Source organism: Trachemys scripta, chromosome 13 (genome assembly GCF_013100865.1).
Source record: "Trachemys scripta elegans isolate TJP31775 chromosome 13, CAS_Tse_1.0, whole genome shotgun sequence".
In the NCBI taxonomy this organism is placed as follows: domain Eukaryota; kingdom Metazoa; phylum Chordata; order Testudines; family Emydidae; genus Trachemys; species Trachemys scripta.
In genome coordinates this window covers 10349995-10377043 of record NC_048310.1, presented here as the reverse complement: position 1 = coordinate 10377043, position 27049 = coordinate 10349995, and the positions used below count along the sequence as shown (strand labels likewise).

Genomic DNA, 27049 nt, shown 5'->3' with positions numbered 1-27049 from the left:
CGCGATCGGCTGAACCTGCCGCGTCAGCAGGTAAATAAACTGGCCCGGCCCGCTAGGGTGCTTACCCTGGCGAGCCACGTGCCAAACATTGCCGACCCCTGTTATAAACTGAGAAGCATGGGCAGTAGTAACAGTTTTGTGACTCATTTTCCTTCATCTCTCCCCACCTGAATTCAATTCAAAAACAGAAACAGGAGATTAAAGGTGTTCTTGTAACAATAGCTGTTGTGGGTCACTATGAAAATGAGTAGTGTCTGCTTCAATCTATTCCCCCACATAAACTACGTCAGCAACCGTACACAGGGAATTTATTCAAGAATCTGAGTTTATAGACATCTAAGTTTGATAGTCTGGAGAACTGCAAGTCAAAAAGAGAGAACAGGAGTTGATGGCTTGGGATAACTTTCAATGGATTGTCTCTCCTTTGATGCTTCCAAGTAGCCTTTCTAAAAAGAAAAATAAACCTTACGAATGCACAATTTAATTTTGGAGGGTCAAGAGTCAAAACTAATGCTTGAAAGGTGATGTGACTAGGGGAACCAGGACTTCTGAGTTCTAATGCTGGCTCTGCCCTTGGCTTGCTCTAATGATCTTGGGCAGAGCTGAGAAAATAATTGATTTTTCAGTTCAGTGGTTGAGCCAAAAAAATCTGGAAATAAAATTAATTTCATATCAACCTGAAATGGAAGTTTTCATTTCCATTTCCCTTTCTCCCCTCAATTCATTCAGGTCAAACAAAATATTTTATTCAATCCAAACCCTTCCCCCACCTATTTTTTGTTTTGGTTTTGAGTGTGTTTTCGCTTGTTTTGTTTTGTTTAAATAAATGAAGCAAAATTTCAAAAAACAAAACAAAACATAATTTTGAAATGAAAGGTCAAAATGTTTCAGTTTGAGCATGTTGTAACAAAATACTTTGAATTAAAAAAAAAAATCTGGGGGAGGATTTTTGGCCAAAACTATTTGACGAATGCAACCAAAATTCACGAATAGTTTTTGTCAACCCAAAATTGCATTTTTTGACAAATAAACTATTTGTCCAAAAAAATTTGCCCACCTCTAATCTTGGACAAATCTCTTACATCAGTTTCCTCATCTCTACAATGGAGATAATAATAACAATTCATCTATGATTTAAGGATTGTGTAAGATTTGTACAGTACACCATATATATGCATGGTATTGTATAGGTGGATTTAACACCTCAGCACGACCAAAGGGCTTAGAGTCTGGGTAAAGTAAAATATGACATTATGCTGAGATAAAGGACTGAGTAGCAGAGTTTTGCACATATGGCATTTTGGGGCTGCTTAAATTATATAGTATACATCATATTGGTTTCTTTTTTATTTGAGTATATTGCTTTTATCCCAAAAGGCATAAAAGTCACTGTGGGAAGTTTAGAATTAGCTGATGTTGTGAAGCTCTTTGAAGATCAAAAGAGCTGTACAAATGCTAAGTGCGAATTCCTGTTTTCGATTCCATTGGGTGACATCTGGAGTGACTGCACTTGTGTCAGTCCAGTTACCCTGCACCCTGAATTCAGCCCTAAGTAGTTATTATGTTTGCTAGAACTATTCTGCAGGACATTAAAAAATCATACCCATGTGTGTTAATATGCAGCTCATTGGGTCAGATTCATTTCTGATGCAACTACATGGAAGTTAATGGCATTATACCAGGCATAAGTCAGGCCCATTATAATAATCTCTTTGCATCTGTAGATGAGATTTCAGTTTTCCTTCTGAAACTTTCTTCTTTTTGGTTTGTCTGTACAGGATGTGATTACAGGAAGGGGTTATATTGTTTTAATATCTTTTGGTTAAGTGTTTTGGTTTTGAATATACCCACTTGGTTGTTATCTAGCAGGTTAAGAAGTCAACACATTTTTCCTGGGAATGAACCCTGGGAAGTAGGTTTATCTACATTCTACCTGTTGGATCCAGATCATCACTGAGTATATTTCTCCACATCCCTAACTAGTTAAAATGTGAACCATATATAGGCCCAGATTGTGAGAAATGGCCTGTGTGCACAGGAACAGAAGGATTGCACAATGAGATTCCCCTTCATTGTGTGGCTGCAAAAGAACCATTCACACTGACAGTTCTTGCATTCTGGGAAAGACAGGGACTGCTGGTTCTTTCTCGCCCACCCCAACACCCACTAGGGAGCAATATAATGAGAAGGGGTAGGAGATGGTAGCTGCTTGATCCTGCCAACACTCGATACTAAGCCATAGAACAAAGCCAGCATACTGAGGAGGGAACATATTGCTCCATCATTATGTGCAAGGTGCAGCGCCGGAGAGACAGTACCCATCTAAGACACTCACTCTCTCTGGCGCTCTTCCTGGAGTAGCGCAGCTCTGCACCACATCCTACGTGGGGTTGAGGCATAAAAGCCACAAGCAAGCCCATTACTGTATGTTTATTTGTTTGTTTGTTTTTTAAAAAAAAGCTGCCTGTCAAAAAATTATTAAGGGTCAAATTTACAAATGGATCCTGGTCTCTAATTTTGCAAAACAGCAGCACAAATGATGCATTTGTGCATGATTTGCAGGTGTGGTTTGTTTGGGTAGGAAAAGATATTCTTTCTTTTGTCCTGGCAACTGATGAAAAGCCAAGTAAACACCAGCTGTATTGGAAAACACACGTGGAAAGACCACCTTTTGCCAGATGTAGGTGATTTTATCCACTGTTGTGAATGTGAGCATGAATTCAACAAATAGGGTTAAGCACATTCAGGCAAAGATAGGCCTGACCTCCCGGGTTCAGATCATATTTAGACTTTTTCCTAAAATCCAGTGATTCTCTCCACAATGGATTGAATTCGATTGAGCGAGGACCCTGATTTTCCAATGGCTTGTATCTCATACAGTCATTAATACTTGTGCAAAGTGACTGAAAACCATTGTTAGATCAGACCGGTAGCATTTTAAAATCACTTTCCACAGGTGTGCGTGACCACACAAGGCAGTAGAGAATGAAGCCTAAGAAGTAGCTGAGAAGTTTGGCTCTGGCTCAGAACTTTTGCAAACTGTGCTGGTGTCATGTCCGGGGAGCGATGCAGGGGGGCCGAGGGTGGTTCCTACTCATGTCCACAAGTAGGTTTTCTTTTTATAGCTGCCATTAGTTCTATCACAATGTCTTGCATAGTCCAAATATTTATCAGAGTAATCAAAGATTATGGTGCCATAAAAACTAAGATAACTTTAATGCTTATTGAACAGATGAAATATCCCATTGCTAGTGTCAAGTTATGGGTTTAATTTTTGCAAAACCCCTTACGTAGCTCACTTTGCTCCTGGTGCTTATGTTTTATGAGGCTCTTATTCCTAAGAGGTAAATTCCTCAATCAAGTGAACTTTGCTGTTGATGGCAAAATCTTTCATTTTTGTAATTGACATCTGGCGTGAGGATGGATAACCCCATGAAAGAGCTTTTCAGTATAAAAATGCCCGGTGTGAATCTCTGGCCAGTACAAAACATCTTTAAATAGGACAATTATTAACTAAACTTAGAAAATATACCTGTTCTGTAAGTCACAGGAGAAGTGATATGTGGCAGATTTCTGAATGAAATGAATGCAGAACTGAAGAACCTGATTAAAACTTCAAGACAAGCAAAAGGAAACAGTTCAGCATATTCAGCTGCTGCTGAGTACATTCAGTAATGGCAGGCTAAGAAATATACAATTGCCCAGAAGCCTGGGATAAGTAGTTGTGTGGTTGGTGCAAGAAAAGGAAAGCAGGGATTGCCGGTTTGTGTGTTGTTCATAAAACAAGAACAAAGGCCATTCCATGGAATGGAAAAGTGGCATTTCAAAAGTGATAAAACAAAATATTTTTTTGTGCAATGCATAATTAATCTATGGAACTCATTTCCACAGGAAGTCATTGAGGCCAAGAACTTAGTAAGATTAATGAGGGATTGGACACCTATCTGGATAACAAGAACATCCAGAGTTACAATAGTTAATGCTAACAAATTTTGGAAGGGATCTTAAATCTCATTCTTCAGGGCTTAAACCAATCTCTAACTATTAGAGACCAGGATGAGACCTAAAGTTGGGGCATATTGTTCCTAATCTGCCTTTTGCAGTGTCCTTACACCTTCCTCTGAAGCATCTGGTGCTGGCCCCTGTTAGAGACAGGATACTAGACAAGATCCACCATGGGTCTGATCCAGGCTGGCCATTCCTGTCTCCTTGTGGCCCTGTGATATCAGGGAGAACAGAAATAGGGTGCCTGTCAAAAGGGTATTGCTGAGTGAGAGTGGGACAAAGGAAGCTTCTGGGTAGTAGGGTGAAGAGATGGGGCTGATCAGAGAAATAGATCTCAGCTGCCAGCCAGAGAGAACGGGGATAAGCCTGTTGGATGTCAGTCACACAGAGTAATGCCTTGGGACAAGGAGGCAGGACTAGGGAGGAGTGCACTATTGACACATCTGCACATAAGCCTCAGTTTTAAGGTACAATATTGTCTCTCGGAGCTCTGATGTGAGGTCTGTGGTGACCGGGCAGTTACAGTCAACTATTTGTTTCTTTCAGGAAAGAGACGCAGCATGTTAATTTACCAACCACGCCAAAATAAGTTATATTGGAGGTATCCCTCACGTATGCTAGGCAGATTTACTGCAGGTGGAAAATGATCATTTTAATGTCACGCAGTAAAAATATCTGAATTCAGGAGCTGATGTAGCCCAAGTGAGGGGTATTCTGAAGGGGATCAAAACATTTTTTAGCATTTTGTATTTCATGATGGACTTATTCACCATTTTAACTGAAACCTCCCAGCCTTTCCACTAAGAGGATCTCCACAAAGTGGCCTACTGATTTAAAAAAAGAAGAATTAGCCCATTATGGCAATGTACCATTTGACAGTCTGGCAGATCACTTTCCACAGGTGTTGGGTGGATAGTAAAAGGAGCATAGTTGACTGTACAAATTACACTTTAAATACCATTAATTTCACAACAAATGACAGTGTACATAAATGTTAACAAGCTTTTAACCACCAGACTATTAGTTTTTCAGGATACTTTGTGCCTGATAGAAATATTGTTCTCATTCCCCTGTAGCGCTGCCATGGTAGAATGAGTTTCCACAATGAACTTAATCAAAACAAGCCCACTCACAGATATGCATCAAAGAACCTTCAGGGCTGGATATATGCACAATAGCATGGGCAAAGTATACATGCCCTCCAGCTCCATCAGGCTATTTGCCATTGGCTTAAAGGAGGATCAGGAAGAAAACATACCTGTGTTCACAGTCACACTGAGCTCAACAGCAAAAGCCGGGCTCTCCGTGAATTATTATAGCTATCCTGTATGATCAGATCTAGATTTCAGACCAGATGGACATTATTCAGAATATTATTATTTACATATTTAGACTTGATTTTGAAATAATTGTACATCTTCTCAAACTGGGGATTGCTTATCACATTTTAATTTATGTTAAATCAACATAAAAGACTAAGTCAGAGCTAAGCCCACTAAAAACCAGAGATTAAAAACGAGGCCTCAAAGCACAATAGTCAAAACCAGAACAAATAGCATGCGCACTGATGCTTTCAATTAATTACAGCAGTAACAATATTTTGCTTTAATTTACTTATGAGAAAGAGGTGAAACTGAAAACTTCTGTTCAACATTTTAAGTCTTAGTTGACGGTAGACAAATGATAGAAACCTTTCTCTTTTTGATTCAGTCTGGGAAGTGGGCTACAAAGTTGTAAAGATGACTTCAGCCCACGTAACTAAAATACTCCATTATCATGAACAGAAAGAAATAGAAACCAAAAATAAGGTGGCTGTGAAGAAATGAAATGAGTTTGTGGTCTCTGTGTTGAAATTCATTTGTCAAACTAAAGTGTGAAAAGCCTTCAGTGTGTTGAGAAACAAGAGTAGTGCACTGATGCCTGTATTGTGATTGCAGATAAGCCTGAGAGAGATCCTTGAATTTAACTTCCTATTAATTTCCTCTATCCTTCCTTTTGAAATGGTAACCGCCACCTCTATAGCTTTTCCTCTCTGCTGCCCACCATCCCCATTTAGGAATGCATCTACAGGGCTAATAGACCCAACATCTTATTTTTCCCCTGGATTTCAAATGTTGGATATTAAACCAATAAAAAAATCTTCAAATAATATTAACTGGCAGATTTAAACTTGCCTGAGTGTGGAGAGCCAGAATTAAAACTGAAATGTCACCTTTAACCCACTTCATTGTACAAAGGAATTGCAGCATATAAATTCTACTTAATGCACGAACACCTAACATCTGAAGATTCAGTCTATGCGATCTAGTGTGAACCAAAGACAAACGATAGAAGTTACAGATGGAAAAGACCTATGAGGTTGTCTGGTCTTTTCCTTTGCCAGTGCAGGACTTTTACCTGCAGGTACACAGTTTTGAGTCTTATCTCTGAATTTCTTTGCTTTGCTTAGGTTGAATCAGGCAAGTAATACAGCTTTTCATCGTTTAACTTTTGTTTCATTTTTAGAGGATATTTTTTTTTCAAAAGGAGCAAATATCTGGCTCTATTCCATGAGGTCAGAGGAAAAAATTACGTGGAAAACATTTCATTTTAGTGGGGTTGCCAAAAAATAAATATATATAATTCCCATCTCAGTGCTTTTAGGATGTGTTGTGGCTGGTTTTATTTTAATAAGTAGTTTTTACAGATAGGAGAACCAACATTTTGCTGGTTAAATGAAAACAAAAGCCAAAACTTCTTAGTAAAAGTAGCGAATTTCTACCAGAACAAGTACTCATTTTTTTAAGAAAAATATAATTTCAGTATTGACATCACATAGAGCTGTACATATTAGCAAAATTTCACTAAGTATGAAATTTATGAATGCTTCTGATGTGAAAATTAGTAGTTTTGCACTGCTGTAGTCAAAAGCTCTTTTCTGATAGTCCAGGATGCATACTGTATGCATGAAAGGCGCTTTTAATAGTGCTGTTTAGGGCCTGATTCTCTTCTCACACTGGCGTAAATCAGAAATATCTCCATTGAAGACAATAGACATACAGTGCTATGAAATAATAATTATACCTAGATTTGAAATGCGAGGAGACACCGGCCCACCTATATTGTGAGAACAATAGTTTTATTGTGAGCCCCTTAACATTTTTGATTGACCAACCTCTAGTAGAAGAATAGTGCTCTTATGTTTAAGGCACTTGACTGGGAGCCAGAAGATGTGGATTCAGCTCTACTTTAGACATCTTGGGCAAATCTAATCTCTCCGGGTCTGTCTTAGCCCCCCCGTCTTTTCCAACTTCTCGGAGACATAATTAACTCAGTAATGTTTATGAGATGCTCAGATACTCTGATAATAATGGCAATGTAACACCTGGGTCTTACAACTTATTGTGAGAAGACTGACTGACGGCTGAGCACACATGAAGTCAGAGGGCACAGCACAGCAATCTGCCCACGCACAATGAATTGCAGGTTCAGTACCTAATACCTCGCTATATAGATAAGACCAAAGCCCCACCCACAGTTTATACTTAACCTTAATGAAAATGTAAGTCATTGGCCTAAATGTCAGTGAATCAGTACAGTTATTTGGATCGGTAAAGGGCATTTTAAGTATATTTAAACTAAAGATTCCAGAAAAATAAATGTTGAAAAACATGTGACGGTTTAGAAAATATAGATCGATAGAGATAGATAGATATGTATTGGGAATGTAAAATAAATAAATACTTGATAATACAAAAACAACTAGTTCCTTAAAATCTGTGGTGGTGGTAACACCAGCATTCCATAGAGGTGAAAAAGACATTTGAAGAGATTAAACTAGGAGCCCTTTCTGTGGTGTTCACTCAGAAGAACATTTTCTTTTTCCATTTTTTTTTTATTTGGCAGAGGTAAATGGTTGTAATATAAAGGACTGTGTTTGTTTTCTGGATAACATTGTAACATCAGGTGTGTAACTTCAGACAGTTTTCTGAATTGTTCTAAAATAGACTATGCCTAAAAACGAGGACTGAGCAAATGATTCATAGAAAATACTTTACTGGACAAATTTAGGCTGTTTTCCTGCTCACAAAATGTCCACAACAAATCATGATTCTGTTTTCTCTCGCTTAGTTATTTTATCTAGCTATGCTTTTCTCGCTCTCTCAATCACTGTAGTATCTGAGTACCTCAAAATTACTAACACATATCTTTGTGAATTATATTTTTTTTATATAGATTGATCCTAAACAACTTGCTACTGGTATTCAATATGTGATATCTGAAATTCAAGATGAGTTGGGGGGTTTTGATTGGCCAGAAATGTCACATGGTGTTGCTTGATTGGATGAAGATAACTCTTATTATCCAGAGGAATGTTTGAAGAAGCCACTGGGGCTTTGAATCATTCATGTCCACCATAAGATCTGTGCATACATGGGTTATGCATGCACAGACGGGGCATGTACAAAAGTGCTTTGAAGATTTAAGGTTGAAATGAAAATTCAGGGGCAGTTTAAAGTGATATTTATCTATATATAGCATCAGCACAGCCAAATCTGACAAATTTCTAATTGATTTCACTTTCTTCCATGGCTGCTGAGCAAATTACTTTCCTCTCATTTGCATTCTATTTTAATAACGAGTTTTTAGGGATTCTCTCAATATTTCATGTTGGGATATAGTTTACCTAGAGACTAAGTGTCCCTGGACTAATTATGTTCATGCTCTACTTTTGCAAGACTGCTCGCAAACTGAGCTGTATTGCTTTGTAAGATGAGACTAGACTGCTTAAGTAGTTCTCCATTGTTTTAAAAGGTTGGCTGGCTCTCATCTTTGATGCATTTCATTTACTTTAGTACTATATGTGTGAAAACTTAAAGAGAACTACTCAGTCGGTCTGCTTCAAACATTTACTTGTCTGTTTTATTAAATGAATATTTTCAGCCATTCGGTGGGATTTAACAGCTCAGTGCTTGAGAGAATTCTTTCCTACATACTTATTTTACTGGACATCTTCCCCTTCCCTCCTATTTCCCACTTTAACTGAAAGAGAGTGCAGCTTTATATTTATTGTCTATCAAAGCTATGGTGACGTGACTGTATTACTTAAAGAAAAAAAATATATCCAAGGCCTGTAATATGTTTGCGCTTTACTGTAGGAATTATAGTCCCCAAATTAATATACTCGAAACAAATAATAAGCAGGAATGTTTATGGAAGCTGCTTTATTAGGTAGCTGCATAATCACATTGAGCACTGGGTAATAAAAAGTTGTAGGCTAGCTTTCAAAGTTTCCCTCAACCACAAAACAAGCATCACTACTAATCCATATAGGACTGATGTGCTTTGCTATAAGTAGAGGTCACATGCATATTTTACACTGTCTAAGAATTGCCCATTGTATAAAAGCAAACAAATAAACAAATCAAGAAAAAAGGGTTCAACGAAGGAGGAGGAACTTGATGAGTTAAAAAGATGAAGGCCAGATGATCAGCCAGTGTAAAGAAGTGTTACTCCAATGGAAGTTCTGGCCAATTTATATTTTTAATTAACTAATTACTTGATAGCGCAAGTGAAAACATCTTTAAAGTAGGCTGGCAGTACCAAAGAGACTTCCCTTTGGAAATTATTTCAGCCTCCGGAAGACCTGGTGTGCCCTTTAGTAGCTGATCTGCCTGAACTGACATGTTTCTCCACTTTCTTGCCAGGCTTGGTCTCAACCGTTTGTATAGCACTGCTGTCATTTTAATTCATGAAATTAAATATTGACATTGGTGTTTAAGATTTTAGTGGAGTTGTAGGTACGACAGATTCACTTCAGACATACAGAATTACTACATGCTGCATTTTTCTTATCATTAAGAGTCTAGAAGTCATTTTACTAAAGCAAATGACAATGAACTACATGGGTGAACCTGTGAACTGAATATTTTCCATTGGAAAATCATTTACTTTCTCTTTCTTCTAGATCCTTCACCCTTGTATGTATGTTCAGTTAGATCACGGATTCTCCCTGGCCACAGGCACACCTCCTGGCTCATGCAAAAAATAGGTTTCTTGGTTGCTGAGAGGAGCAAACACATTTTCTAACTGGGGCAGATGTTTCATCTTTCCAAGTCTAGTGGGAATTTGGGGAATAAATTTCCCTTCTTTCCTAAGAAAAGCAAATGCCTGTTTGGCAAAGATCAGGAACCTATATCTTCTGACACCTGCAGTAAAGCTTATAGAACATCTTGCTACACTAAGATTTGACCTAGGTCTCATTAGGAAGTGGCTATTAAATGATTATTTTCTATATGCCCAAAGAAATATTAGTAATTTCCAAGGGCGTTATCCAAGTCCTATTGAAGTCCATGGAAATGGATTTGGAGAAAGCTCAAAGAGAGCATAGTTCTGGATATTTGGAAAATGCGCACACACACTGGGACACTGGCAAAAACCAAATAATTTATTTGAAAACTTCTGTGGTGTGTTGTTGTTGTTATAATTTACATTTCGGCTACAGCAGTGACTATGTATCTAATCCGTGCCCTTTTCTAGAGGGTAAGCCCAGGAAATAATTATCTGAATGTTGGTGAGGTGACTGTGGTTATGATGTTATATACCATTTCCCTACTAACTCTGCAACAGTATTGAGGTTTCAACAAACCCCATGTTGTAAATGTGGTTTTTTAATTATGCAAAGATTAAATTCAGTGTTTCCGATGAGAGGGTAATTGAAGTTTTTCCTCTGAAGAAAATGGCACATGCAAGCAGTGAACTGTAGAATCCAGTTTTGTTAGCTATCCTACTGTATGTTAAATTAGAATTGGTGCAAACACACATCTTAGATAAAGTTCATCTCCATGCAGAGAGTCAGCACAAAGCTTATGCACCATTAATTCCCATGAGGGTTTCAGTGGGACTTAAGTGGTGTATAGGGCATGTACTGTCCCTCTGCACAGGGCTGATCTTTGTCTCTTGGGAGGAACAAAGCATTCAAGGGCTGTTTAGCAAATGGGTCCACATTCTGGAATTTAGTTTTACTGTTCTGTTCTGTTTCTTTGAAACAAATAGGAAATGGCATCAGAAAACCGCCAAGCTATGAGAATGGTCAGTGCCATCTAGGTACCTCCAATACAAGCTGGAGGTACCTAGATGGGAGTTGTTGGACAATGAGCTCTTGGAAATCAGGCCCTTAGGCAAGGGTATGAACTATGGGGCTTTTTTGGTAAGGTAAGGCAGGTTGAAATATTGGGCTTCAAGAATGGCATGTGTGTTCTTTCGCCATTTTCTTCCATCACACACCCTCGAATAGAGAGTGAACATTAGATTCGCCCTCTAGGAATAGACAGGTGGCTACTACCATTGTATAAATACATAACACAGACACTTAAGCAGGCTGTTTAAAATGGATTGTTACTTTCTGCAAGCTCGTTTTTAAAAACTATCCATTAGACAAACCCTTATGATTGGATAATGATTTTTCTTTTTCGCAACCGCATCACATTGTTGACTCATATTTGATTTGTAATCCACTATATCCCCCAGATCCTTTTCAGCAGTACTAGTACTTTCATCTAGCTATTTATTTCCCATTTTATAGTTTTGCATTTGAGTTTTCCTCCCTAAGTGTAACACTTTGCACTTAGTTTTACTGATTTTCATCTTGTTGATTTCAAACCAACTCTCTAATTTGTCAGTCATTTTGAATTCTAATCTTGTCCTCCTAAGTGCTGCTACCCCCTCCCAGCTTGGTGTCATCCACAGATTTTATAAACATACTTTCCACTCCATAATCTGAGTAATTAATCAACATTTTGAATAGTACCAGACCCAGAAATTAACCCCGCAAGACCCCATTAGATACAGTTTGACAGTGAACCACTGGTAACTACTCTTTGAATATGGCTTTTCAATCAGTTGTGAATTCACCTATTGAAATTGCATCTCGACCCTTTTCACTTGTTTGCTTATGAAAATATCAAGTGGGCCTGTGTCAAAAGCCGTACTACAATCAAGATATATTACATCTACTGCTTCCCCACTATCCACTAGGCCAATAACGCTGCCAAAGAAAGAAATTACGTTGGTTGGTTTGTTCTTGACAAATCCATGTTGACTTTTCCTTATAACTCTATTATCATCTAGCAGCTTACAAACTGATTGTTTAATATATGTTCCAGTATTTTTCCAGGTATTGAAGTTAGGCTGACCAGTCTATCATTCCCTGGGTCCTCTTGATCCCGCTTTTTAAAGATAGATAATATATTTGCCCTTCTGCAGTCCTTTGGGACCTCATCCATCCTCCATGAGTTCTCCAAGATAATTGCTAATGGTTCTGAGATTGCTTCAGATAGTTCTTTAAGTACCCTAGGATGAATTTATCAGGCTCTACCAACTTGAATACATCTATCTTATTTAAATATTATTTAACCTGATCTTTTCCTATTTTTGCTTGTGTTCCTTTTTCTTTGTTGTTAATATAAATTGTGTTGAGTATCTTGTCACCATTAATCTTTTTAGTGAAGACTGAAGCAAAGTAGGCATTAAACACCTCAGCCTTCTTGATATCATCAGTTATTAGCTCTCCTTACACAGTAAGCAGAGGATCTACACGTTCCATTCTCACATGACTCTGTAAAGCTAGTTTGTGTACCAGATACTTCCTACTCCTCTTCTATCCCCTTTTTGCTTTTTGCCACTACAGATTCCCCTTACATATCTTGATTCCCCAGCTGCTCTATTAGGGCAGTTCTGCATCTGGGAGAAAGAAGTTGGGGATGGATGAGGTTCCAAAGGACTGCAGAAGGGCAAATATATTGCCTATCTTTAAAAAGGAAGATCAAGAGGACCTGGGGAATGATGGTCAGCCTAACTTCAATACCTGGAAAAATACTGGAACGTATATTAAACAATCAGTTTGGTATAGCTAGGCATAAGGGGAGTTCCTGCCCATCCTGCAGTGGGAGTGGGCAAATTGGGGGCACCCCATATTCTGACAGTTCTTGACCAGTGGAATGGTCTGTAAGAGACTGCTCTACCCAGTGTCACTTAGAACAGCCCTTGGAAGGCATTCCATTGACTTCAATTACTGTTGAATTGGTTCCTTAATAACTGTTCTTAGAAAGCTTTGTTGAAACAATACCGTTGAAATTCATCCCTCTCCTGTCTTTCCATTTTCATTCTTCATTCTAAGGAGAGCTAACTCACATGACTGGAGTACTGTCATGGATGGATATAAACTGTTCAGGAAGGACAGGCAGGGCAGAAAAGGTGGGGGAGTTGCGTTGTATGTAAGAGAGGAGTATGACTGCTCAGAGCTCCGGTATGATACTGCAGAAAAACCTGAGAGTCTCTGGATAAAGTTGAGAAGTGTGAGCAACAAGGGTGATGTCGTGGTTGGAGTCTGCTATAGACCACCAGACCAGGGGGATGAGGTGGACGAGGCTTTCTTCTGGCAACTAGCAGAAGTTGCTAGATCACAGGCCCTGGTTCTCATGGGAGACTTTAATCACCCTGATATCTGCTGGGAGAGCAATACAGCGGTGCACAGGCAATCCAGGAAATTTTTGGAAAGTGTAGGGGACAATTTCCTGGTGCAAGTGCTGGAGGAACCAACTAGGGGCAAAGCTTTTCTTGACCTGCTGCTCACAAACAGGGAAGAACTAGTAGGGGAAGCAAAAGTGGATGGGAACCTGGGAGGCAGTGACCATGAGATGGTCGAGTTCAGGATCCTGACACAAGGAAGAAAGGAGAGCAGCAGAATACGGACCCTGGACTTCAGAAAAGCAGACTTTGACTCCCTCAGGGAACAGATGGGCAGGATCCCCTGGGAGAATAACATGAAGGGCAAAGGGGTCCAGGAGAGCTGGCTGTATTTTAAAGAATCCTTATTGAGGTTGCAGGAACAAACCATCCCGATGTGTAGAAAGAATAGTAAATATGGCAGGCGACCAGCTTGGCTAAACAGTGAAATCCTTGCTGATCTTAAACGCAAAAAAGAGGCTTATAAGGAGTGGAAGATTGGACAAATGACCAGGGAGGAGTATAAAAATATTGCTCAGGCGTGCAGGAGTGAAATCAGGAAGGCCAAATCACACTTGGAGTTGCAGTTAGCAAGAGATGTTAAGAGTAACAAGAAGGGTTTCTTCAGGTATGTTAGCAACAAGAAGAAAATCAAGGAAAGTGTGGGCCCCTTACTGAATGAGGGAGGCAACCTAGTGACCGAGGATGTGGAAAAAGCTAATGTACTCAATGATTTTTTTGCCTCTGTCTTCACGCACAAGGTCAGCTCCCAGATTGCTGCACTGGGCAGTACAGCATGGGGAGAAGGTGACCAACCCTCTGTGGAGAAAGAAGTGGTTCGGGACTGTTTAGAAAAACTGGACGTGCACAAGTCCATGGGGCCGGATGCGCTGCATCCGAGGGTGCTAAAGGAGTTGGCGGGTGAGATTGCAGAGCCATTAGCCATTATTTTTGAAAACTCATGGCGATCGGGGGAGGTCCCAGATGACTGGAAAAAGGCTAATGTAGTGCCCATCTTTAAAAAAGGGAAGAAGGAGGATCCGGGGAACTACAGGCCAGTCAGCCTCACCTCAGTCCCTGGAAAAATCATGGAGCAGGTCCTCAAGGAATCAATTATGAAACATTTAGAGGACAGGAAAGTGATCAGGAACAGTCAGCATGGATTCACGAAGGGGAAGTCGTGCCTGACTAACCTAATTGCCTTCTATGATGAGATAACTGGCTCTGTGGATGAGGGGAAAGCAGTGGATGTCTTATTTCTTGACTTTAGCAAAGCTTTTGATACTGTTTCCCACAGTATTCTTGCCACCAAGTTAAAGAAGTATGGGCTGGATGAATGGACTGTAAGGTGGATAGAAAGCTGGCTAGATCGTCGGGCTCAACGGGTAGTGATCAATGGCTCCATGTCTAGTTGGCAGCTGGTTTCAAGTGGAGTGCCCCAAGGGTCGGTCCTGGGGCCGGTTTTGTTTAATATCTTTATTAATGATCTGGAGGATGGTGTGGACTGCACTCTCAGCAAGTTTGCAGATGACACTAAACTAGGAGGCGTGGTAGATACACTAGAGGGTAGGGATCGGATACAGAGGGACCTAGACAAATTAGAGGATTGGGCAGAAAAAAACCTGATGAGGTTCAACAAGGACAAGTGCAGAGTCCTGCACTTAGGATGGAAGAATCCCATGCACTGCTACAGACTAGGGACCGAATGGCTAGGTAGCAGTTCTGCTGAAAAGGACCTAGGGGTCACAGTGGACGAGAAGCTGGATATGAGTCAACAGTGTGCTCTTGTTGCCAAGAAGGCTAACGGCATTTTGGGCTGTATAAGTAGGGGCATTGCCAGCAGATCGAGGAACGTGATCGTTCCCCTTTATTCGACATTGGTGAGGCCTCATCTGGAATACTGTGTCCAGTTTTGGTCCCCACACTACAAGAAGGATGTGGAAAAATTGGAAAGAGTCCAGCGGAGGGCAACAAAAATGATTAGGGGTCTGGAGCACATGACTTATGAGGAGAGGCTGAGAGAACTGGGATTGTTTAGTCTCCAGAAGAGAAGAATGAGGGGGGATTTGATAGCAGCCTTCAACTACCTGAAGGGGGGTTCCAAAGAGGATGGAGCTCGGCTGTTCTCAGTGGTGGCAGATGACAGAACAAGGAGCAATGGTCTCAAGTTGCAGTGGGGGAGGTCCAGGTTGGATATCAGGAAAAACTATTTCACTAGGAGGGTGGTGAAACACTGGAATGCGTTACCTAGGGAGGTGGTGGAGTCTCCTTCCTTGGAGGTTTTTAAGGCCCGGCTTGACAAAGCCCTGGCTGGGATGATTTAGCTGGGAATTGGTCCTGCTTTGAGCAGGGGGTTGGACTAGATGACCTCTTGAGGTCCCTTCCAACTCTGATATTCTATGATTCTATGATTCTTCTGTGTGCAAATCAGAAGGGCTTGATTGTCCCTCCTTCTCTGAAATTTATTTTCCCACCAAAATTGAAAGTGAAACCTGTTGGAAGTTTGTCAGGTTATTTTTTCTTATAAGAATACCAAAGAATCTCATAAATTAGGAAGTCTGACCCATACCTTGAGCAGCACCGAAAAACTGGTCAATATTATTTTAAATAATGTCTTTCTTTTGTGAGCAAGCGTTGGATCTCCTGAATTACAGCCATTACAGCTGATGGCTCTCAGATCAGAAAACGTACCTCTTTTGTGACAAGGAATGACGCTTTTTTCTAGTGTCAATGCCAAGGCCTTGTAAGCAGAGCACATTAACATTCAGTGGCCAAGAAAACAGAGATGTTAGCCTTTAATCTTGAGGCATAACTTCATAGGTGTATTGGTCTGGTTATGCAACGGACTAGGGGTGTTCAAATACTAGGGTAATGGGCATGGTGTGAGTACCTAAATAGAATAGTCCAACTTCAATTCTCATTGAGGTCAAGTGTGAGTTTGAAGGTGTTCAGCCGCTTAAGAGATGAAGGAATTGGCAGGCCTCAGAGGACTGGTCTCCTCTGTGCTGTATTAACAGGAGTATTGTATATAAGACATAGAGGGTAATTGTCCCACTCTATTCGGCACTGGGGAGGGCTCAGCTGGAGTACTGTGTCCAATTCTGGATGCGACAATTTAGGGAAGATGTGGAAAAATTGGAGTGAGTCCAGAGGAGAGCAACAAAAATGCTAAAAGGTTTAGAAAACCTGACCTATGAGGAAAGGTTAAAAAAACTGGGCATTTTTAGACTTGACAAAAGAAGACGGAGGATGGACGTGATAACAGTCTTCAACTATGTTAAGGCTGTTATGAAGAGGACGGTGATCAATTGTTCTCTATGTCCACTAAAAGTAGGACTACAAGTAGTTGACTTAATCTGCAGCAAGGGAGCTGATTTCAATTGGCATCGCATTATTGATTTCAGTGAGGCTACACTCATTTATCCCACGTGAGCATCTTGCCCACTACTTTGGGTCTTCTTAATTTCTGCAAATATTCCAGAGTGTTTGTGAAAATGCTACATTTTAAGTGACTGTTTGAGAATATTCTTGGAAAGCAAATTTTGAGTTGGCAAACTTTGATATTCACACTGGAATAGAAAAGTTGGGTGAATTCGATCAGGGAACATAAACCATATCATGTTACCTCTGTGTGCAATCAAAATTAACTGACACTCAAATATTGAGTACTTGCTCTCAAGATACAGAAGAGAATTATTTGCAGCAATTATTTGGCACATAATTTGGGAAAACATATATCTCAGAGAACTGAAAGCAGCTCACAGGCAATTTACATGCAGAAGAAGCAGCAAAATTAAGCCAATCAATTAATCATAGTGCATGGCTGATGCCGCTCTAACCAACAGTGCTTAGAATAGGATTGTCCTTGTCATCTGCACACCTGAAGCTAAGGATGGCTACAGGGCTGTGTTGAAGGCCAGATCAGAAAATGAAGAGGAAGTGTACAGCCCGCAAAAAAAAAAAAAAAAAAAAAAAAGAAAGAGTCCCATCAAGGGCTTCTGGTCACATCAAAATCCAGAAGAATGAAGCAGTACATCATTTGTGCTGTCCCTGGAACCTATGGAATGAACAGTTTTCTTTGTCTCACTGTTGCCAGGGTTTCATTTGATAGACTACATGGCTCATAAAGAAATAACCTTAACTCCCACTGAAAATCTTGACAGCTTTCTCTTGATAAAAAATAAAAGTCTATTTTTTCCTCAAGAAAACCAGTACAGATGGAATCTCCACCTGCTACAGTTAGATGAAAAACGGCAGGGTTTTTTCCCCCTAATGTTTCTTAAAAGTGTGTATGTCTGTGATTGTGTGTATGCATGCACAAACTCAAAGCTTAAATTCCATAACCCTACACAGCAGAACCTTAGCCGTCAGCTAAAACCCTCACTTAAATTGCAGCCCAGTGCAATTAGCTTCTCAGCCAATGTGCACTCTCTAATAATCTCTATGGCCCCTTTTACCATTCCAGGAACCCAGTAAGCCTGATCATAAGAGTTGCGGAGCACCAGGGTCTCCGGTCGACTTCAATGGGAGTTGAATATGTTCAGGATCTCATCTTTCGTTGGCTCTTCCTCTCGTTATCAGTTTAGTAACATTCCAGTTAGGAAGAGCAGCTGATGCAACTTTTCAAGGCACATTTAAATGCATTTCTTTTATTTGGTTGAAATTGCACTGGGAATATTGCATGAGTCGCTGAGCAGAGGAACTAAATTCTAGTTGGTAAATGGGTGAGTCCACTGGGAATTCGCACTCAGAGATAGAAGGTGAGGGGCATGGGATTTTGTTTTTTTTTGGGGGGGGGGGAGTTGTGCCATTGTTTGCAGGTGGAGAAAAATTTCAAAATATGACCATTACATCATAAAAATATATTTTATTCTCCATGAGCACTGCACAGTAGGAACTGTCAATACTGCATGAAGCAGAGGTTTGAAATATATATTATGTTACAGTTATATTAGACTCCAGTCGAGAAGAAACTAGCATGGAAAAAATCATGCTCAGAACTAGAGCTGGGCAACCTATTTAGAATGAATGATTAATGCAACACATGTAGCCCCTATTTCTTGTTCACAAGCTGCTGATGAACCAACTAGGAATTTCCTGACTGTGTTGGGATTCATAATTGTGTCCTGAAATTTTATTTTCTGAAGAAATTTCAGCCTATGGATTATCCAGATATTGAGTGTTATGATTATTGTTTATTTGCCATGTGTGACTGGCTGTCCTTAGCTGGAGACCTCCAAGAGACTCCTAGAAACTCTGAGTAGATGGATTCAAAAGGCAGCACAACTTCGTGTGAGTCAGGCTTGAATAAAAGCCCCTTCATGATGCTGAGAGGCATCGTATTGCCTTTCAGAGATGTGAAATTTATTTTTCACTATCACCAGAGGCATTTATGAAAGACTGGCCCAAATCTGAACCCCCTCATCCAAACACATCTACACAATGGTGGTGGTGCTCAGGGAGTATCCATATCCAAACATGGATCAGAATTTTGTGATTAGCATCTCTGCCTTTAATAACCATACCTGAACACCCAAACCAAACCATCCCAAATGTTGTGGCAGTTTGAAATTGGGATGGCATTAGCCCTACCATCCAGAGAATATTCCACTTCAGGTGATTGCATCCTTCCTAATAAGATTCACTCTATTGTTAAAACGGATATATGGTATCCTCCTTTCCACACTGTATTAGTATATAGCATTACTGTATTCTCTTTAGTTAAATTCCACCCCAAAAATGACTGAAGTTCAATGGTAGATGAAGCCCTAGTAGACATCACAAAGCAGCATGTTCTCAAAATTGGGAAAGAATATAAGCAAGTATGGATGATAGCTAAGCAAACTCAGGAGAAAGTAGTGGGGAAGGTGAATACAAAAGCAAGTAGAAGATAGCCAGTGGCTGAACTCTGTTCTTCAGCTCTAGAGATTGTGCATGTTCTCAAAAGCCTCTCTCCAGGTTCTTATTCTTCTTTCATTTCCCTCCACTTATTATTAGAGAAACATATGTTGCGTAATTTATATTTTGCCATAGGGGATGGTAGGCTGTTATAGGTTTCCTCGGGTTGCTTTGTTGTGCTGCATGTAATTCCGTAGTTAGTGAAATTTAACATTAAATTCCATTCAAATAATGCAAAAGTAATAACAACAAGCAAATAATTAGGACAAAATCAATTTTATCAAAACTGATATTAAAGTCAGTTTGTCTGAAAGGAACAAAACAAGTAATCAAAAATGAGCAAACAGAAATAGCAATCCAGCATCTAAATAATACCCATTGTGTCCTGAATAGGCTGCAGGTGTTTATCGTTAACTGGCAAAATGATAAATAGGTGATCAAGGAATAGAAATTTAACATAGATTAGACAAGCATATTCAGTAAACACATTCGTCTCTTTTGATATGGGTGTATGACATGTGTCTTCATGGCCCAAGCATGCAGTGATCTCCACACAAGCAGATCCTTCCATCTGCCTGGAGCTCTGTTGAGATTGGGTCCAACTATTGTAGGATCAAGACCCTGCGTGATTTGACGTGAATCCTTTCAACAGCCTTGTGCTTTTATTCTCAATTCAAACACAGTATTTTCAATTCAGTGAAGGTCCCATCCAATGCCTGATGGAGTCAATGGAAAGACTCCCATTAACTCCAGTGGGTGTTAGAGCAGATCCTAATTGCTTCTGCTTCTTTGGGTCTTTTGCAATCACCTCTCTGATACAATGTAAAGGGTGACAATCTAAAAAAGGCAGAGTTATGCATCAAGGTGTAACACCTGCAAACATTTGTGTTTTTAAATTGGCTAACAGGAAAAATAAGAAGTATACTTTGTATTTGTCTGTATCCTTGGTTTCCATTGTCCTACCACGTAATCAATAGAGCAGCTATTCCAAACCATAGCTTGCAGGGAGCATAAAGTGCCAATAAAACTATAATTTTAAAAAGTGCATATTCTTTAAAAATTTGCCTGTTTTTCCTGCACTGATCATTGGTTAAAAAAAGATTATTGGTTGGTATTTTAATCTCACTTTACACAGGTGTAATTGACTAAGGGGCAAGGTACAAGAGGATCAGGTCACAGGTCCTGTCTCCTGTTTTGAGCTCAGACCTCTTGACTATACACTGCTAAAGATCCTTAAATGCCAGAAGTGGCATTTCTCCCATAGATTTCTGTCTTCAAATAATTGCTTCTGAACCAGGATGTTTTAGCTGCAATTGCTTAATAATATGCATGCAAACCAATGAGTAATTCGATGTATTTTTCCCCTAAGGAATAGTTAAAGAATGCTGTGATCCTGCTCGGTAATAACCACACACATTTCCCATCACCTAGGTCTGTAAGAACTCCTGACATTTGAAGCTGTCCTACCGAGTTGCCATGGCAACAAGAAAAGGAAAACATCAAATCCGAAGATCGCAGTTTACAGTTACTGTTCTTCACTACTAGGCCTCAGTTGCTCCAGATTCAATTTAATTTGCAACCTCACTTAGTCTAGCCGACTGTACGTCAGTGTTTGACAACCTCTGCCCTTACTGTTGTTCAATAATGGATTTCTCTTGCAAGACGCAAGGTTTATGCGAATTTTCACTGAATGTTAAAAGACCATGACATCTCAACTTGACCTTCTGGGAGCTGAATATAGAATGACTCCATTTTTTTTCTATCTGTTGACTTGTTGCTATTCAACTGTTCAAAAACAAATATTTTGTCTGTGGGTTGGTATTTGTAGATGTATGAATGTATGTGTGTATATATATTTATATGCAGAGAAGAGATACACAATAGGGTTAGCTTTTATGAGACAGTTGCCTGAAGTTGGGGAGGAACAGGGCAGAGTAACAGAGCCACAGGTGAGTTATAATTGTCCTATCATAGCTAAACCCATTGTATATGCTGTTTATACAATGGTGTAACACAAAAGGCAAGAGCAACTGCGACTATACCATTAAAATTGCCGCGTCAGTGATGCCAGCTATGCCAGGCCCAGTCCTCTGCAATGTCACTTCTTTTACCTCAGGCTCTGTACAAGAGACGCAAATTCCCAACACTTTATTGCCGATCACGATTTCTTTCCTTCCGCCACAGGTGGTACTGATGAGGCAGCAGTGAAAGCAGCTTTTCACACCACATTACAATGACAGCAGCCCTGGGAGATAAGGAGGCTGTGATTTGCAAGGGGGCTGAAAGCAGTCAAATGCACTATGGGTCTTTATCTAGAATATTGGGACACTCTGGGCCTGAATTTAAAGGGGCTTCAACCCAGCCTCTCTTTTTGCTCCTGCCGATAATTATTTGCTGGCGCAGTTGAGGACATTTTAAACTTCTTAGTGCCTGATCTGCGGAGGCAATCAGGTAGGTAGATGTTTACATGTCAGAAGGCCTATGCGAATAGTAGGAGTAAAGGGATTTCTCAGATGCATTGATCATCTCTCTTTCGACTCCTTAACCACAAAGGCCTGTTCTCAGCTCTCATTGACATCCCTGAGCACAGTGAGGAAAATAGATGCCCTATTGTATAAATATATTCATATATACACACACATACATATACATGTACACACAGTTTTCAATTAAAAGTAACAAGATCACTTCTGTGTGTGTGTGAAATAACCACACTTGTTTGCAAACATTGAATTAAAAGGTGTTCATTATGTATGAATATTAATCCTTTTTTTATTCTGTGAGCATGTAAGGTAAACAAAAACTTCTAACTGTATCAAGATGACGATCCTGTTAATAAATTGTAAATGATCCATCAAAGCTCACACCAAATTTTTTATAAAATTAACACACACACACCCAAAAATATACTAGTGACAGACTGTGGCTTTTACTAGAGCTTGCCAGTAACTAGGGTGAGGTAAATGTCTTAGAATATTTTAATAAACTTGCTTATTTAAAGTTTAAATAACAATGCTTTCTTATGCAATAGAACTTCCCAGCTGCATTTTTGGGTTAGCATTTTTACAGTACTTATGGGTCATTCTGTATGTTGTCATTACTACAGTGAGATTATACACATACCTTCCACATCATGTATATGTTTCAATATTAAAGCTTTTTGGAAGTATAAAAAATAAATTCCAAACACACACTTAGTTTTTCATGATGTTACACTAGATATTAAATGTGTATTGGTGGTGAAAAATTGCTGTACAATAGCTTTTCTCTGACTTCCTGTATTATACCAAATATTACAACAGGTCCTTTTAAACTAAAGTAATAATAATAATAATTAATAATGGTGACAGCAAAAAAGTTAGTTTATGTTGTGGACGTCCCTCAATTTTTAGTTTTCTTGATAAGATATAAACTGCCTTGATACAAAAAGCTGTATTTTTTCTCTGAGAGCTTAACTCTTGAAGTCCTCACCCAGGAAAAACTCCCACTGACCTTGCTTCTTTCACAACACATCACAGGTGTCTGAGTTACCACAGTAGTACTTAGAGGTCAATGGGAGGTTCTTTTGAGAAGAATTTCAGAAAGGTTCATTAGGCAACTGCAGGCCTTTAAGGCGGAAGTGCCTGATCTCAAATGTTACTCCGACCTGAACATGGGCATGCTTCCATTCCACATCTTCTGCCCCAGGCATTGTGGTAAGCAAATGCTGCTGTTTTATAATCACCAATCACTTATACATATAAACAAGTGTTAAATGCAAAGTTTGCAAAATGAAAATAGATGAATGCGAAATACATTGTGGATCTTTCCCAAAGAGGAATTGCATCCCATGCCTTGATCTACTAAACTCTTCACTTGAATGTAATGGAAACGACAACTATCCTTCCACATAAATATATTTTTTCTAATGGGATACTTCCTCCCCCCTGCATATGGGCATCATTCAAAGTCTGTCAGTGAAAAGATTCCCATTGATTTGGCTGCGCTTTGCGTGAGTCATGATGAGAAACTATCCCTGCTTCTTGTTCAAAACCTAGCACATTATGGATCCTCCTAAGAGGGCCCAAATCCGGGAATAAAACTTTTCTGTTTGAATCTGTCCTAGCGACAAGCTGCTGGGTAAAGCCGGTTGCCTACCCTTTTACTGTGCAATAAGAGTCCACAGTGCAGCATAACAGCTCAAATAATATTGCAAAAAAATTGACCTATACAAGGGGTAGTTATAAATGAGAATATTCCCCCAGTGGAGGCTCTGGATCACAGAGGTACCAATACCTCCCTGACTTTCTCATCCAAAATTGGGGGCGTTTCTGAAACCTCAATCCCCAACCTCTCCTGTTCATATGCCCAAGGGCTCCATCTTGAGTTAACTTCTGGGCATCCTAGGCACGAAAAGAGGAGACATAGCTGCCATCTTAATATTTTTCCTCGTTTCCCAATTCCCCATATTCAAGAAAGAACATCTATCAAGAAACCCAATAGGCCAAATCTTACAGCCTTATTCAAGTGAGAAGCCACATTAAAATTTATGGGTTTCCTTACATGAGGGAAAAGGCCCAAGATGATGTTATTTCCTGAAACTCAGGAACTAGCAGAATTTGGAAGGATTTCATGTCATGCAAAATCAGAAAAGATCAAAAAGAAAAACCTCATAACTTTTGCTCTTCCTTTTTATGTTGGATTAAGTTTAAAATTTGTTCAGGTAATCTTTGCTGTTTTCATAATCCATCAATTATTTTAATTTAGCTATTTTAGTTGCGACAACATTTATTTCTCTCTGTGTGTATGTGTGTGTAATACATGCAAAGTTGTCTGTATTTTGAAAGACACTGAATTTAATCATTTTCATTTTGAAGCATACGCAAAACAGCGCTGGTATAAATCATTTCATTTCAAAACCTGTATTTTCTGGTAAAACACGAATCCAATATGACAGTTATCAAGTTAATCAAAGAATGGTGTTGATTAGCAGGGTGAATGTGTCATTTTCAGTGTACTTGCTAACTGAAATGCTGTCAATACACCTCATGAGTGTGCTCGCATTATGCCTATGTGCATATATTAATGTATATTATGTTCAGTAACTGCAGGTCTGAAGATCAAAACAAAAGAAAACCAGCTGAATTTCATGGTGGGTGTCAAATAATATTTAGATCACAGTGGAACAATGTTTTCGTAATATAAACGTGGAGCCAGATTCTCATCACATTTCCACCTAGATAAATCAAGAGTAACTCCATTGACCAGAGTTATTCAGGGTTTAAAAAATTGAAAATCCGCCCTGATGTCTGTAAGACCCTATACCTTGAGATATTTCATCTCATTTCTCAATACATTGCTTTTATCAGTCTGCTGTAAATAGTAAAATAACATAACTTGTCATAAGACACTTGGAAATCATTTATCTATTATTGTAGGTCTGGCTTGAACTTAGGGAAACCTACACTCTAGATGACTCACTTCCTTCACTAACCCCTTTAAAGTATCCCAAAGGTCCCCAGTACAATTTTGTTTAACTTTTATTTAGAATGACCACACTTCTAGTCAAGTAAGTCTGGTTGGTCTCTGGGGTGATCATTTGAACTGTAATACAATCTCATTTATTAAATTAAGGATTTCCAGTCAGTTGATAGGTGACCCAGTTTAAAGGCTTTATTTTATCATTACAGAAAAAGAGAAGCATGTGTGTTATGGTTATGTTTGTTTTACCATTAGTCATTCCTTTGCATCACTAGTTTGCTAAAGCATGGTGATTGCTAATTTCCCCCCTTTGTTTCTACCAATACATTTAGCCATTTGATCACACAGCAGAGTTTTGTACACAGATCATATTATTGTATGTCCGGAAGCCAAATTCTTAACAAATGTGTTTATCTCATTTCATGTAAAAAAGTTGAATAAAAGATGAATGATAATAAAAAATGACACTGGCATGAGAATAGCAGGTCCAAGGGAAAATATAAGATTATGTATTCCCCTTACAGTATCTGTAGAAACTATTGTTGTCCCACGTGCTACGTCTCCCAAAGGTAGCAAAAAAAAAAAAAAAAAAAAAAAAACAACAACAATTCTTTCCCATTTAGCTCTCCGTGATTTGTAACCTTGAAGTTCACATGCAAATTATTTCAGAAAACAAACTAGAGTCCACATAAAGCAGATACAGATAACTATTTTACTGTGTAAAACTTACAGCCCATTGCTGTTACTATCCACACTTTACCTAACCACAAGTTATGATGACCGCTAACTTCTCAATGTCCAAATGAAAGGAATACACACATAAATTCTCAGTGAAAGTTACTAGTTGCACAATTGCTATGTGTGTGTATATATGTAGATATATAGAGATATACACATACATATATAGAGCTATATATAAGATATGTAGAGGGGGAGAGCGAGACTACACAGCATGGGGATTTGGAATAAGCAGTTTAATTCTATGAATTACAGATGAACACACAACTCAAGCAGGGGCATGGGTTATGCATGGTCAACCCAAAGTGCTGAAAATAAATAGTTTATTCCCACCTCTGATGTTGTATTGATTTAAGCCTCACTCGGCGCGCGCTCTCTCTCTCTCTTTATATTGATTTACATAATTTGAAGATATGCATACTTGTTTACTGACTCCTTTTGTTTTAGTTGTCTATGTACCAGCAAGTCAGTAGCAGTGTGAAGGAGGATACAGAAAGAATCCTAATTTTCTTCAATATTAGCAGGATGACTATATGGAGTTATACCCATCCTCTGAAAGTTAGGCTTCTCCTCTGCATTAATAAGTGGCTGTATTTGATGTTTTGAGGTTAAATGAATGTAGTCTAAAGGGACAGTGCATGCGTGGGCATGCATACGCGCCCTGCCCATGAACTAGGATTGTAAAATGAAAGTGTGTATGGTGGCGAATTCAGTACAGATATGCTGTGTGATTAATTGAAACGTCCAATGGTAACCTCCTGTAGCGTCACGTTTGCCCCATAACGAACTCTGTCTCCTTCAATCATCACCAGGAATTTTTGTTTGGATTTGAATATTTTATTCAGCTACTTTTCCAGTGAATGGTTCCTTTAGGCCCTAGTTGCTGAATTGCTTGCTGTTTCTGAGGTGTAAATAAACGTTTTGATTTATGATGTGGTTGCAAAGAAACTTGTAATTTATTTGTGAAATGCTCAAATAAAGGATGTCTGGGCTTTTATCCTTTTGTCTGGGTTTAGATCTTCCTGAAACAACATTGAATGAACGAAGGGGGCTGTATAATCACCCCGCTGTGGCTGACACAGATCTGAAACCACTCCATGCTAAACTAGAAGCAAGAGCCTCAGGGGCAGTGCTGGGGGAGGCTTGCAAGGGCTATAGCCACCCCAAAATTTGCCATAGCCACCCCGTAGCAGCTGCTGCTCTCCAGCTGCCCAGCTGTGAAGGCAGAGTGGAGAGAGTGGCGGCTACTGGCCAGGTGGGACATTCCACCCAGACTGGGGTCCAGGCCCCCACCCCCGATGGTCACTACTCCCCAAGGGCTCTGCTGGCCCCAGAGCCAGGTTGCCCCACTTGGGCAGCTCTTACTGGCTGTGAGTAGCCCGTGCCCCACACTACCCGGCTCCAGCCTCCAACCTGGCCATGGGGAGGGGCCATGGAGGGGGTGGACCTCATGGTGAGTGGG

The 27049-nt window shown here is 39.6% G+C and overlaps 1 protein-coding gene across 1 annotated transcript in view; it reads left to right on the top strand.

Moving 5' to 3' along the window:
- Positions 1 to 26584, top strand: part of CDH13 (cadherin 13) — a 766947-nt gene extending 740363 nt beyond the window's left edge. The window contains exon 14 of the mRNA XM_034788956.1: positions 20821 to 26584. Within this exon, the coding sequence (XP_034644847.1) occupies positions 20821 to 20828 (8 nt within the window). The 3' untranslated portion in view covers positions 20829 to 26584. The remainder of the gene's footprint in view (positions 1 to 20820) is intronic.
- Positions 26585 to 27049: the final 465 nt, after the last annotated feature.